This window comes from Macaca thibetana, chromosome 11, assembly GCF_024542745.1.
Source record: "Macaca thibetana thibetana isolate TM-01 chromosome 11, ASM2454274v1, whole genome shotgun sequence".
In the NCBI taxonomy this organism is placed as follows: domain Eukaryota; kingdom Metazoa; phylum Chordata; class Mammalia; order Primates; family Cercopithecidae; genus Macaca; species Macaca thibetana.
In genome coordinates this window covers 66,617,393-66,630,178 of record NC_065588.1, presented here as the reverse complement: position 1 = coordinate 66,630,178, position 12,786 = coordinate 66,617,393, and the positions used below count along the sequence as shown (strand labels likewise).

General features: G+C 46.3%; 1 protein-coding gene across 1 annotated transcript; it reads left to right on the top strand.

The window, feature by feature from the left end:
• The first annotated feature begins 3,867 nt into the window (after positions 1 to 3,867).
• On the top strand, positions 3,868 to 6,383 carry LOC126931633 (uncharacterized). Its single transcript, XM_050750010.1, has 3 exons — positions 3,868 to 4,048; positions 4,196 to 4,750; positions 6,159 to 6,383. Exons 1-3 carry the CDS (start codon positions 3,868 to 3,870, stop codon positions 6,167 to 6,169), a joined length of 747 nt encoding a protein of 248 aa, XP_050605967.1. The 3' UTR covers positions 6,170 to 6,383.
• The last annotated feature ends 6,403 nt before the right edge of the window (positions 6,384 to 12,786 follow it).

The following is a 12,786-nucleotide window of genomic DNA, read 5'->3' as shown; positions in this document are numbered from 1 at the left end:
CTTCTGGAAGCCATCAAGGAGATATACACGACCTAAAGATAATTGTTCTTTAAGAGAAAAACAAGTTCATTAATCTTGTGGGCAGCATGCCTGGTAGGGCAGGAATAGGAAGATAATTAATTACTAGTAACTACAATTTATTAAAATGACTATATACAAGGAATTAGATATGGAGGAAGAAAGGGTCAAAGAAAGGAAAATAAGTATAACAAACATCTAATGATGTACCTATATCTCTGTCTTAAGAAAATCCAGGCCAATACCATAATTCTAACCTTGCACCTTTTATTAATTTTATGATAGTAGTTTCAATGTCTTCATCTCCTGGGAACTTTCTGTCAAAAGAATCCATAATTAATTTAGAATTTTTGGAGAGACACTTATAAGGCCTTGGCAATAATGAAGAATACCATAGGAGAGCAGGTTCATAGACTCCTTCAGCTAGGCGCATGGGGCATTTGTTACCATTCCAAAGGAAGAAAGCTGTTTTCCAAATGGGGTAGAATGTAAGTTAAGTAAATAAAAGAGCTATAGGCCTCAATAGTCTAAATGTTTCTGTAAGCCTTACCGATTGTTGTTTTATTATTCCATTTCCTCCTTCCACCAGTCTGGAAGACTGACGGTAGTATGCACAATGGAAATGCTGATTCATCCAATCCCAATCAGCTTTGACCACACAAGATAAGATACCTGTAAGCCTTTTACAATCTCCTACAATTTTTCCCATTCTCTTTCTTTGACCAACTTTCTATATTCAGCCAGTTTTATCTATTTTTTAAAATCCCTTCAACTTAACCTTTAAAAACTTCAGGACAAAATTACTTTTCCTTTAACAAAAACCACTCTCTCATGCCTTCTTTATAACATTCTTTATCAAAAATGGATCCTACTTTTCCTTATACACTCTGTATACAGAATTGTTTCTCTTCTATCTAGTAGTTTAACTACAATTTTAACTCTTAATAGCCTTAATTTCTAGTGAAGAACCTAGACATAATTTTGAACTGTTTTATATCAGCATTTGTAGATATAAATCACTTCATAATTTTTAGAAAGATGTTTCTTTATTAACAGATCTAAATATATTTAGCTGTCCTACACTATATAAAAATGAGATGCTAAAGTATATAAACAAACTTATATTTAACAATATTCTAGTATTTTAACTTACCTAGAAATGACTCAGACATTTTATGATCATTTGTTACTTAATTTAACACGATTGTAAGGTTAGGTTACTGAAAATATTTTTGGAACAATAAAAAGTTCATTTATCCCATTTACATTTATATAATGTATTCATTTTTAACAATTATGCTTGAACTGTCTATTAAACAAAGGTAGCCATCATCTCAAGTTATTTCTTTGTTAATAATTTCTACAGCTTGCAAACATTCGGCAGTAACCACTTAAGCAAAAACCCTAAAGTTACATACATGGGTATTTTGCTGATCAGAAGACAAAGCTGTTTTCATTAACAATATTAAACTACTCTTATTTGCCAAAGATTACCCAAGTCATGTGAACTAAAAGGCATTTGATACAAGGAGGAGCTGGTACCATTCCTTCTGAAACTATTTCAATCAATAGAAAAAGAGGGAATCCTCCCTAACTCATTTTATGAGACCAACATCATCCTGATACCAAAGCCTGGCAGAGACACAACAAACAAAGAGAATTTTAGACCAATATCCCTGATGAACATCTATGCAAAAATCCTCAATAAAATACTGGCAAACCGAATCCAGCAGCACATCAAAAAACTTATCCACCATGATCAAGTGGGCTTCATCCCTGGGATGCAAGGCTGGTTCAACATACGCAAATCAATAAACGTAATCCAGCATATAAACAGAACCAAGGACAAAAACCACATGATTATCTCAATAGATGCAGAAAAGGCGTTTGACAAAATTCAACAGCCCTTCATGATAAAAAACTCTCAATAAACTAGGTATTGATGGAACATACCTCAAAATCATAAGAGCTATTTATGACAAAGCCACAGTCAATATCATACTGAATTGGCAAAAACTGGAAGTATTCCCTTTCAAAACTGGCACAAGACAGGGATGCCCTCTCTCACCACTCCTATTCAACATAGTGTTGGAAGTTCTGGCTAGGGCAATCAGGCAAGAGAAAGAAATAAAGAGTATTCAGTTAGGAAAAGAAGAAGTCAAATTGTCCCTGTTTGCAGATGACATGATTGTATATTTAGAAAACCCCATAATCTCAGCCCAAAATGTCCTTAAGCTGATAAAGAAACTTCAGCAAAGTCTCAGGATACAAAATTAATGTGCAAAAATCACAAGCATTCTTATACACCAGTAACAGACAAACAGAGAGCCAAATCATGAATGAACTTCCATTCACAATTGCTTCAAAGAGAATAAAATACCTAGGAATCCAACTTACTAGGGATGTAAAGGACCTCTTCAAGGAGAACTACAAACCACTGCTCAGTGAAATAAAAGAGGACACAAACAAATGGAAGAGCATACCATGCTCATGGATAGGAAGAATCAATATTGTGAAAATGGCCATACTGCCCAAGGTAATTTATAGATTCAACGCCATCCCATCAAGCTGAAAGGAATGAGGCACATCCCCCATATATCTCCCAACTTCCTGAGCCCAGCACAATCACAGTCCTCCATATTTCTTTCAAACTTCAGAAAAACATCACCTGGGAGATCTCCGATAAGGAATGCTAAATGTATAATGTTAACCAATTGTAATGCTATAACCGAGAGAATTACCTTGTTCCCTGTAACTTTGCATATCCTGTTTACATCGGGCTATAAAGGGCAAGCACTCGCATTGTTCGAGGCCCTCTCGTATGCTGTGGAATGGAGGGACCAAGTTCGAACTTGTAGTAAAGATCCTTGCCGCTTGGCTTTGACTCTGGACTCTGGTGGTCTTCTTTGGGGAACAAACTGTCTGGGCATAACATCTGGGGGCTCATCCGGGATTCCCCAAGCCCACCAGACCCCTGGTCAACGGATCTACTAGGATCGATCTACTGATAGGTGAGCCGGCTCGTCTCCGTTTGTCTGTGTCTGTTCTGAATCTGAATCTGTGACTCGCGAGGTCTGAAACTGGAGCTGGCGCCATCCTGGCGGACACGCTATAGGACAGCCAGCGGAGACCGGTGGGAGACGTCCCCTGGCTCTCGTCTGATCTAAATTGCGATCTGGGCTGCCGGAGCGCAATCGCGGTCCGAGCAGCTAACTCTGACCCGGGCCACCGGTGCACGCTTGCGGTCTGGGCTGCCGGAGCGCGATCGCGGTCCGAGCAGCTAACTCTGACCCGGGCCACCGGTGCGCGCTTGCGGTCTGGGCTGCCGGAGCGCGATCGCGGTCCGAGCAGCTAACTCTGACCCGGGCCACCGGTGCGCGCTTGCGGTCTGGGCTGCCGGAGCGCGATCGCGGTCCGAGCAGCTAACTCTGACCCGGGCCACCGGTGCGCGCTTGCGGTCTGGGCTGCCGGAGCGTGATCGCGGTCCGAGCAGCTAACTCTGACCTGGGCTACTGGTGCGCGCTTGCGGTCTGGGCTGCCGGAGCCGCTTGCAACCAGTGCTGCCAGAGCGCGGTTGTAATCTGAGCAGCTGACTCTGACCCGGACTGCCGGAGCGCGCTTGCGACTAGATATTATTAATAAGCCAGATTTCCTTTAAAGGGATTCTAACCCATATTCCTTTACAGGAAGAGACTACAAATTAGTACAGGATGGGTAATACCCAGAGCACTCCCCTATCTCTCCTTACAAGTAATTTCAAAGATGTAAGAGCAAGGGGCCATAATCTTAGTTTGGAAATCAGGAGGGGAAGGCTCATTACCCTATGCCGCTCCGAATGGCCTGCCTTTGATGTGGGGTGGCGAACCTGAAGGGACGTTCCGACTTGCTGTCATCACTAGAGTAAAGTCCAAGATTTTCCTACCTGGGCGCGCGGGCCACTTGGATCAAATCCCATATATCCTCATATGGCAGGACCTTGTTGAGAACCCGCCTCCTTGGCTGTCACCTTTCCAATTAGCCCCTGAACCTTGTAAGGCACTGGTTGCTTGGCCGCTAAAATCCAAGCAACCAACTGCCTGCCCCATCCTGTTCTACCTGATAGCGGGGACCCACTGTTCACAGAACCCCCTCCGTACCCCTCCGGGCCCCAGGCCCCAGCCCCCCGGGCTGAGCTAAGGGAAGGAGCAGGTGGACAGGAGGCGGCTAACGCACCCGGACCCACCCCCCGGGCTGAGCCGCGGGAGGAAGCAGGTGGACGGGAGGCGGCTGGCACACACGGACCCGCTGAGAGTGAAAGTAACTCTGAAGGGCCGGCAGGGCAGACGCGAGGGCGCACTTCACAGGCTAGCCCCCCCCCAGCCGCCTGACTCCACAGTGGCTCTACCCCTTCGGGAAATAGGACCCCCAGATGACACGGGAATCCCCAGGCTCCAGTACTGGCCATTCTCTACCAGTGATCTGTATAACTGGAAGACCCAGAGTGCTCGGTTTTCAGACAACCCCAAAGATTTAATGGCTTTACTGGATAGTGTCATGTTCACCCACCAGCCCACTTGGGATGATTGTCAGCAGCTCCTCCGAAACTTGTTCACAACAGAGGAGCGAGAGAGAATACAGGTAGAAGCTAGAAAGCTGGTCCCGGGGGACAACGGTCAACCAACTGCCAATCCCGACCTCATAAATGCGACTTTTCCTCTGACCAGGCCGGCGTGGGACTACAACACGGCAGAAGGTAGGGGACGGCTACGCCTTTATTGCCAGACTCTAATGGCGGGTCTCCGGGCAGCTGCTCGCAAGCCCACTAATTTGGCTAAAGTATACTCTGTTCTGCAGGGAAAGACAGAGAGCCCAGCTACCTACTTAGAAAGATTAATGGAAGCTTTCAGACAGTACACCCCCATAGACCCAGAGGCTCCAGGAAGTCAGGCAGCTGTTGTAATGTCTTTCGTAAATCAGGCAGCCCCAGACATTAAAAGGAAACTCCAGAAATTAGAAGACTTAGAGGGAAAGCGGATTCAGGACCTCCTTCAGATAGCCCAGCGGGTTTATAATAACAGAGATACCCCAGAGGAAAAGCAAATAAAGGCCACTGAAAAAATGACCAAGGTCCTGGCAGCAGTAGTACAGAAAGAGCATCTACAGCCAGAGAACACCCAACCTAGGCGGCCTCCCAGGTATAATAATCTGAGCAAAGACCAATGTGCCTACTGTAAGGAAGCTGGCCATTGGGTAAGAGACTGCCCCAAAAAGAAACAACGAGGACAGGGACCCCCTAGGTCTACACCCATACTAGTCACTCAAGATGAAGACTAGGGAAGATGGGGTTCGGACCCCCTCCCCAAACCTAGGGTAACTTTGCAAGTGGAGGGGTCCCCAGTCCAGTTCTTGGTCGATACGGGAGCACAGCACTCAGTCCTAGTTAAAACTAATGGAAAATTATCCTCCAAGTCCTCGTGGGTACAAGGAGCCACAGGAGTTAAGAAATACCCATGGACAACACAAAGAACCGTAAACCTCGGAGCCAGGAATGTAACCCATTCTTTCCTGGTCATCCCTGAGAGCCCCTGTCCCCTGTTAGGGAGAGACCTGCTAACTAAAATGGGAGCACAGATCCATTTCCTCCCTGAGGGGCCCATCGTGACCAACTCCCAAAATCAGCCCATGTCCATCCTGACTATAACCCTAGAAGATGAGTACCGGCTCCACCAGGAGCAAGCGGCCCATGACCAGGACATAGCAACCTGGCTCCAGCAATATCCAGAAGCTTGGGCGGAAACGGGGGGCTTAAGACTAGCAAAACACCGGCCTGCCTTGTTTGTCGAACTTAAGCCTGGGACAGACCCCGTGCAGGTATGCCAATACCCGATGCCCCTAGAGGCCAAGAAAGGAATTGCCCCGCATATTCGCCGGCTCCTTGACCAAGGGGTCCTTCGCCCATGTCACTCGCCCTGGAATACTCCATTGTTGCTGGTACGAAAACCTAATAGTGGAGAATACAGACCTGTACAAGACTAGAGAGAAATCAATAAGAGGGTTGTGGACATACACCCAACTGTGCCTAACCCGTATACCCTCCTGAGTACCCTAAACCCTAAACATCAATGGTACACTGTTTTAGATTTGAAAGATGCTTTCTTCAGTTTGCCTTTAGCCCCTCAGAGCCAAAAGCTCTTCGCCTTCGAGTGGAATGACCCTGGAAGGGGCATAAGTGGCCAACTGACATGGACCAGGCTGCCGCAGGGATTCAAAAACTCTCCTACCCTGTTCGATGAGGCCCTCCATGAAGACCTGGGTGAGTACCAACGTAAACACCCTGAAATAACTTTACTACAGTATGTTGATGACCTCCTGATTGCTGCTGAGACCCAAGAAGCTTGTATTCAAGGGACCAAAAGTCTCTTACAAGCTCTGGGATATCTAGGCTACCGAGCCTCAGCAAAGAAAGCTCAAATCTGTAAGCCAGAAGTAACATATCTGGGGTACCTGCTAAAAGGAGGGCAGCGCTGGTTAATAGACGCTTGGAAGCAGACTGTTCTGCAGATCCCCAGGCCACAATCCACCTGACAAGTGAGGGAATTCCTGGGGTCGGCGGGATTTGTAGACTATGGATACCTGGGTTCGCAGAACTGGCTAAACCCTTGTATCAGGCAACACGGGGGCAGCAGCCATTTAATTGGACAGACGAAGCTGAGTGAGCTTTCCAACAGATCAAAACCGCCCTACTCTCTGCGCCTGCACTGGGACTACCTGATGTCACCAAGCCCTTCCACTTATACATGGATGAGAGTAAGGGTGTTGCCAAGGCGGTAATAACTCAGAACTTAGGCCCCTGGCGGAGGCCGGTTGCCTACCTGTCAAAGAAGTTAGACCCAGTGGCTGCCGGGTGGCCCCCTTGTCTCCGAATGATTGTGGCCACGGCTCTGATGGTACAAGATGCTGATAAACTTGTCATGGATCAAGAATTGCGGGTCGTTACCCCACATGCCATCGAAGGTGTACTCAAACAGCCACCTAGTCGATGGATAAGTAACACCTGGCTCACCCACTACCAAGGACTATTACTAAATCCTATCAGAATAACCTTCCTGCCCCCAACGACCTTAAATCCTGCCTCGCTGCTGCCCAACCCGGACCTGGACGTGCCACTCCATGATTGCACCGAGATACTAGCTCAGGTGCACGGAGTTCGAGAGGACCTGCAGGACCGCCCACTCCCTGACACTGACCTTGTCTGGTTCACTGATGGGAGCAGCTTCATGCATCAAGGCCAGAGGTACGCTGGAGCGGCAGTGACTTCAGAGACTGAGGTAATCTGGGCGGAACCCCTGCCCCCGGGGACATCGGCCCAGAAGGCCGAACTGATAGCACTCACCCAAGCTCTTACCTTAGGGGCAGGGAAAAAGCTGACAGTATATACAGACAGCCGATATGCTTTTGCTATGGTGCACATACATGGGGCCATTTACAGGGAGCGAGGGTTACTAACGGCTGAAGGAAAAGAGATAAAAAACAAGCAAGAGATCCTAGCCCTGTTAACAGCGCTATGGAAGCCAGAAAAGTTAGCCATTGTGCATTGCCCAGGGCATCAGAAACCAACCACTCCAACTGCTCAAGGCAACTTTCTGGCAGACCAAACTGCAAGAAATGTGGCAAAGGCTCCCAGCCAACTCCTTGCACTCCAGCTCCCTGACCCGGGCCCCCGGGACTTGCCATATTCCCCTGATTATTCAGAACAAGATCTCCAGTGGATTGACAAACTTCCCCTGAAACAGATCCAGAAGGGGTGGTGGACTGATACTAATGACCAAACCATCCTACCAGAAAAATTAGGACAATAAGTATTAGAACACATCCACCGAACCACCCACCTGGGTGCTCGGTGGATGATAGACCTGATCAGACACTCTAAGCTCAAATTCAGACATACAGCCGAGAAGGCCAGCAGCATCGTGGCAAGTTGCAAAGTCTGCCAGCTTAACAATGCCTACCCCCAATCCCAGACTGCAGCGGGAACAAGACTCAGGGGAACCAGGCCCGGTATCTACTGGGAAGTAGATTTTACTGAAATAAAGCCAGGAAAGTACGGGTATCGGTACTTACTTGTCTTTGTAGATACTTTTTCAGGGTGGACTGAAGCATTCCCAACCAAAAGAGAAACTGCTCAGGTCGTAGCAAAGAAAATTCTGGAAGATATCCTTCCCAGGTATGGCTTCCCCGTCCAGATAGGGTCAGATAATGGGCCCGCCTTCGTCGCTAAGGTAAGTCAGGATTTGGCTTCCATCCTTGGGGCAAATTGGAAACTACATTGTGCTTATAGGCCGCAGAGTTCAGGACAGGTAGAGAGGATGAATCGGACCTTAAAAGAGACCTTAACTAAATTGACTATGGAGACTGGCGCTAATTGGGTGGTCCTTCTCCCCTACGCTCTGTTCCGGGCCCGTAATACCCCTTACAGACTGGGCCTTACCCCTTACGAAATCATGTATGGCAGACCTCCACCCCTGGTTCCCAGCTTAAAAGATGATTTGCTCAAGTCTGAAACAGAAAATGTCTCTGAATTCTTATTTTCCCTACAAGCCTTGCAGAAAATTCATCAAGAAATCTGGCCCAAGCTGAAGGAACTATATGAGACCGGTCCCCCACCGACACCCCATCCATACCATCCTGGTTAAGCGACACCGACAAGAAACCCTAGAACCCAGGTGGAAGGGACCACTCCAGGTACTCCTGACCACACCCACCGCCCTAAAGGTAGACGGCATCGCGTCGTGGATCCACTACACCCACGTCAAGCCAGTAGACCCAACCTCCGACCTTCTGGGACCAATCACGGCAGCAGCTAAAGCACCGGCCACGTGGACTGTGGACAGAGCTAAGAACAACCCTTTAAAACTCACCCTGTGCCGGCAACATAGCTCACTGCAAACATGCACTTAGGTAGTCTAGCCCTAACGTTAGCCGCCCTGGTGGCCACTGGGGAAAACACCAAACCAGCATCTAATCCCTTTGTCTGGAGATTCTGGCTTTATGAAAACCAAACCCACCCTGGACAACCTCATAAGCCCGGGAAATTATTGGCCAGTGCTGATTGCCCCTCCTCAGGGTGCAATAGCCCAATCTTACTAAATTTTACTGGCTTTCAAATAGCCAAACCAGTGACACCAATAATATGTTTTGAGTTTGATCAGACTGAATACAATTGTAAACACTATTGGTGGCACCAAAATGCCGGCTGTCCTTATAACTATTGTAACATCCATAGGTCCCATTACTGGGGAGAGGAAGAACAGTTAGACCCCAAGTGGCCCTTCCATCGTAGACGGGATGGAGACTTTTCATATACATGGATAGTTAGAGACCCCTGGAACTCCCGCTGGACCACGCCTCAACATGGGGCTGTATACTACTCCCCCTCCTCCACATGGCCTAGCAGTCACCTCTATCTGTGGCGAGGCCTAGTGCAAGTACTGCCCCTGGTCCATGGGGATATCCAACGACAGGAAAACAGACTAACACAAGACTTATGTCCTTTCTCCTGGTTAAAATTATTACAAGAAGGACTAGAGCTTGCTAACCTTACAGGACTTCACAGCCTGTCTGGCTGCTTTCTGTGTGCCACCCTAGGGCGTCCACCACTAACTGCTGTCCCTCTGCCATGGGGATCTTCTACCTCTGCCCAAGCTAACAACCTCCGAAACCTCTCATATGCCCCTATCCTAAACGTACCACTATACCTAAACCCCAGTCAGGAAAAGTTTCCCTACTGCTTCTCAGGAACCAATTCCAGCCTCTGCAGCATCACTGCAGTGCCCCCTAATATCACCCTAAGGGCTCCGCCAGGCATATTCTTCTGGTGTAATGGGACATTATCTAAGGACCTATCTAGTCCCTCTGTTACCAACCTACTGTGTCTTCCTGTCACATTGGTTCCCCGGTTGACTCTACTAACTGCTGGCGAGTTCCTAGGGTACACCGGTAACTGGACTAGTACTGCTATTCACCCAGTCCCTAGACCGAGACCTGCACGAGCCATATTTCTCCCCCTCATTGCAGGAATCTCCCTCACCGCATCCCTCATTGCGGCCGGGATGGCGGGGGGAGCCCTAGGTCACACCCTCATAGAAAGCAACAAGTTGTACCAACAATTTGGCATTGCTATGGAGGAGTCAGCTGAGTCCCTTGCATCCCTTCAGCAGCAGCTCACGTCCCTAGCTCAGGTAACCTTGCAGAACCGGAGGGCCCTAGACCTACTCACTGCTGAAAAAGGTGGTACATGTATGTTTCTAAAAGAAGACTTTGTTTCTACATAAATGAATCAGAGCTTGTAGAAGACCGGGTCCAACAGTTACACAAGTTAAGCACTGAAGTAAAAACATGGCAGTTTGCTTCAGCTGCAGACCAATGGTGGAATTCCTCTATGTTTTCTCTGTTAGCCCCCTTCCTTGGACCCCTGCTAAGTCTACTATTTCTGCTAACCGTAGGACCTTGTGTTGTTAACAGAATTTTGCAGTTTGTCAGAGAAAGGTTTGACACTGTTCAGCTCATGGTCCTCAGAGCCCAATACCAACCTGTAAACGCTGAAACAGAGTCAGACTTATAAGACCCAAGATTGGCTCTAGAGTTACCTGAAAAGAAGGGGGGAATGAAAGGAATGAGGCACATCCCCCATATATCTCCCAACTTCCTGAGCCCAGCACAATCACAGTCCTCCATATTTCTTTCAAACTTCAGAAAAACATCACCTGGGAGATCTCCGATAAGGAATGCTAAATGTATAATGTTAATCAATTATAATGCTATAACCGAGAGAATTACCTTGTTCCCTGTAACTTTGCATATCCTGTTTACATCGGGCTATAAAGGGCAAGCACTCACATTGTTCGAGGCCCTCTCGTATGCTGTGGAATGGAGGGACCAAGTTCGAACTTGTAGTAAAGATCCTTGCCGCTTGGCTTTGACTCTGGACTCTGGTGGTCTTCTTTGGGGAACAAACGGTCTGGGCATAACAAAGCTACCAATGAGTTTCTTCACAGAATTGGAAAAAACTGCTTTAAAATTCATATGGAACCAAAAAAGAGCCCGCATTGCCAAGACAATCCTAAGTCAAAAGAACAAAGCTGGAGGCATCATGCTACCTGACTTCAAACTATACTACAAGGCTACAATAATCAAAACAGCATGGTACTGGTACCAAAACAGAGATATAGACCAATGGAACAGAACAGAGTCCTCACAAATAATACCACACATCTACAGCCATCTGATCTTTGGCAAACCTCAGAAAAACAAGAAATGGGGAAAGGATTCCCTTTTTAATAAATGGTGCTGGGAAAACTGGCTAGCCATAAGTAGAAAGCTGAAACTGGATCCTTTCCTTACTCCTTATATGAAAATTAATTCAAGATGGATTAGAGACTTAAATGTTAGACCTAATACCATAAAAACCCTAGAAGAAAACCTAGGTAATACCATTCAGGACATAGGCATGGGCAAGGACTTCATGTCTAAAACACCAAAAGCAACGGGAACAAAAGCCAAAATTGACAAATGGGATCTCATTAAACTAAAGAGCTTCTGCACAGCAAAAGAAACTACCATCAGAGTGAACAGGCAACCTACAGAATGGGAGAAAATTTTTGCAATCTACTCATCTGACAAAGGGCTAATATCCAGAACCTACAAAGAACTCAAACAAATTTACAAGAAAAAAAAAACAACTCCATCAAAAAGTGGGCAAAGGATATGAACAGACAGTTCTCAAAAGAAGACATGCATACAGCCAACAGACACATGAAAAAATGCTCATCATCACTGGCCATCAGAGAAATGCAAATCAAAACCACAATGAGATACCATCTCACACCAGTTAGAATGGCAATCATTAAAAAGTCAGGAAACAACAGGTGCTGGAGAGGATGTGGAGAAATAGGAACACTTTTACACTGTTGGTGGGATTGTAAACTAGTTCAACCATTATGGAAAACAGTATGGCGATTCCTCAAGGATCTAGAACTAGAAGTACCATATGACCCAGCCATCCCATTACTGAGTATATACCCCAAAGGATTATAAATCATGCTGCTATAAAGACATATGCACACGTATGTTCATTGCGGCACTGTTCACAATAGCAAAGACTTGGAATCAACCCAAATGTCCATCAGTGACAGATTGGATTAAGAAAATGTGGCACATATACACCATGGAATACTATGCAGCCATAAAAAAACGATGAGTTTGTGTCCTTTGTAAGGACATGGATGCAGCTGGAAACCATCATTCTCAGCAAACTATCTCAAGAACAGAAAACCAAACACCGCATGTTCTCACTCATAGGTGGGAACTGAACAGTGAGATCACTTGGACTCAGAAAGGGGAACATCACACACCGCGGCCTATTATGGGGAGCGGGGAGGAAGAGGGATTGCATTGGGAGTTATACCTGATGTAAATGACAAGTTGATGGGTGCTGACGAGTTGATGGGTGCAGCACACCAACATGGCACAGGTATACATATGTAACAAACCTGCACGTTGTGCACATCTACCCTAGAACTTAAAGTACAATAATAATAATAATAATAAAGAAAAAAGAAATCAGAGTCAGAAACAACAAAAAAAGTCTCCTATGGTAGTAACATATTAAAATAATTTTCTTCATTCAAAAAAAAAAAAGGCATTTGAGTTACTTTCTATTTTCCTAATAAAATATTTGACGTAAGTGGTTAGTTGTTGTTGTTGTTCTTCTTCTTCTTTTCCTTCTTCTTT

Bases quoted from the DNA above. Each gene is read 5' to 3' on its own strand.
- LOC126931633 (XM_050750010.1), top strand. From the start codon at position 3,868: ATGTGGGGTGGCGAACCTGAAGGGACGTTCCGACTTGCTGTCATCACT. The intron at 4,049-4,195 runs GTAAGGCACTGG...GGCTGAGCTAAG, and splicing joins CCAATTAGCCCCTGAACCTT to GGAAGGAGCAGGTGGACAGG.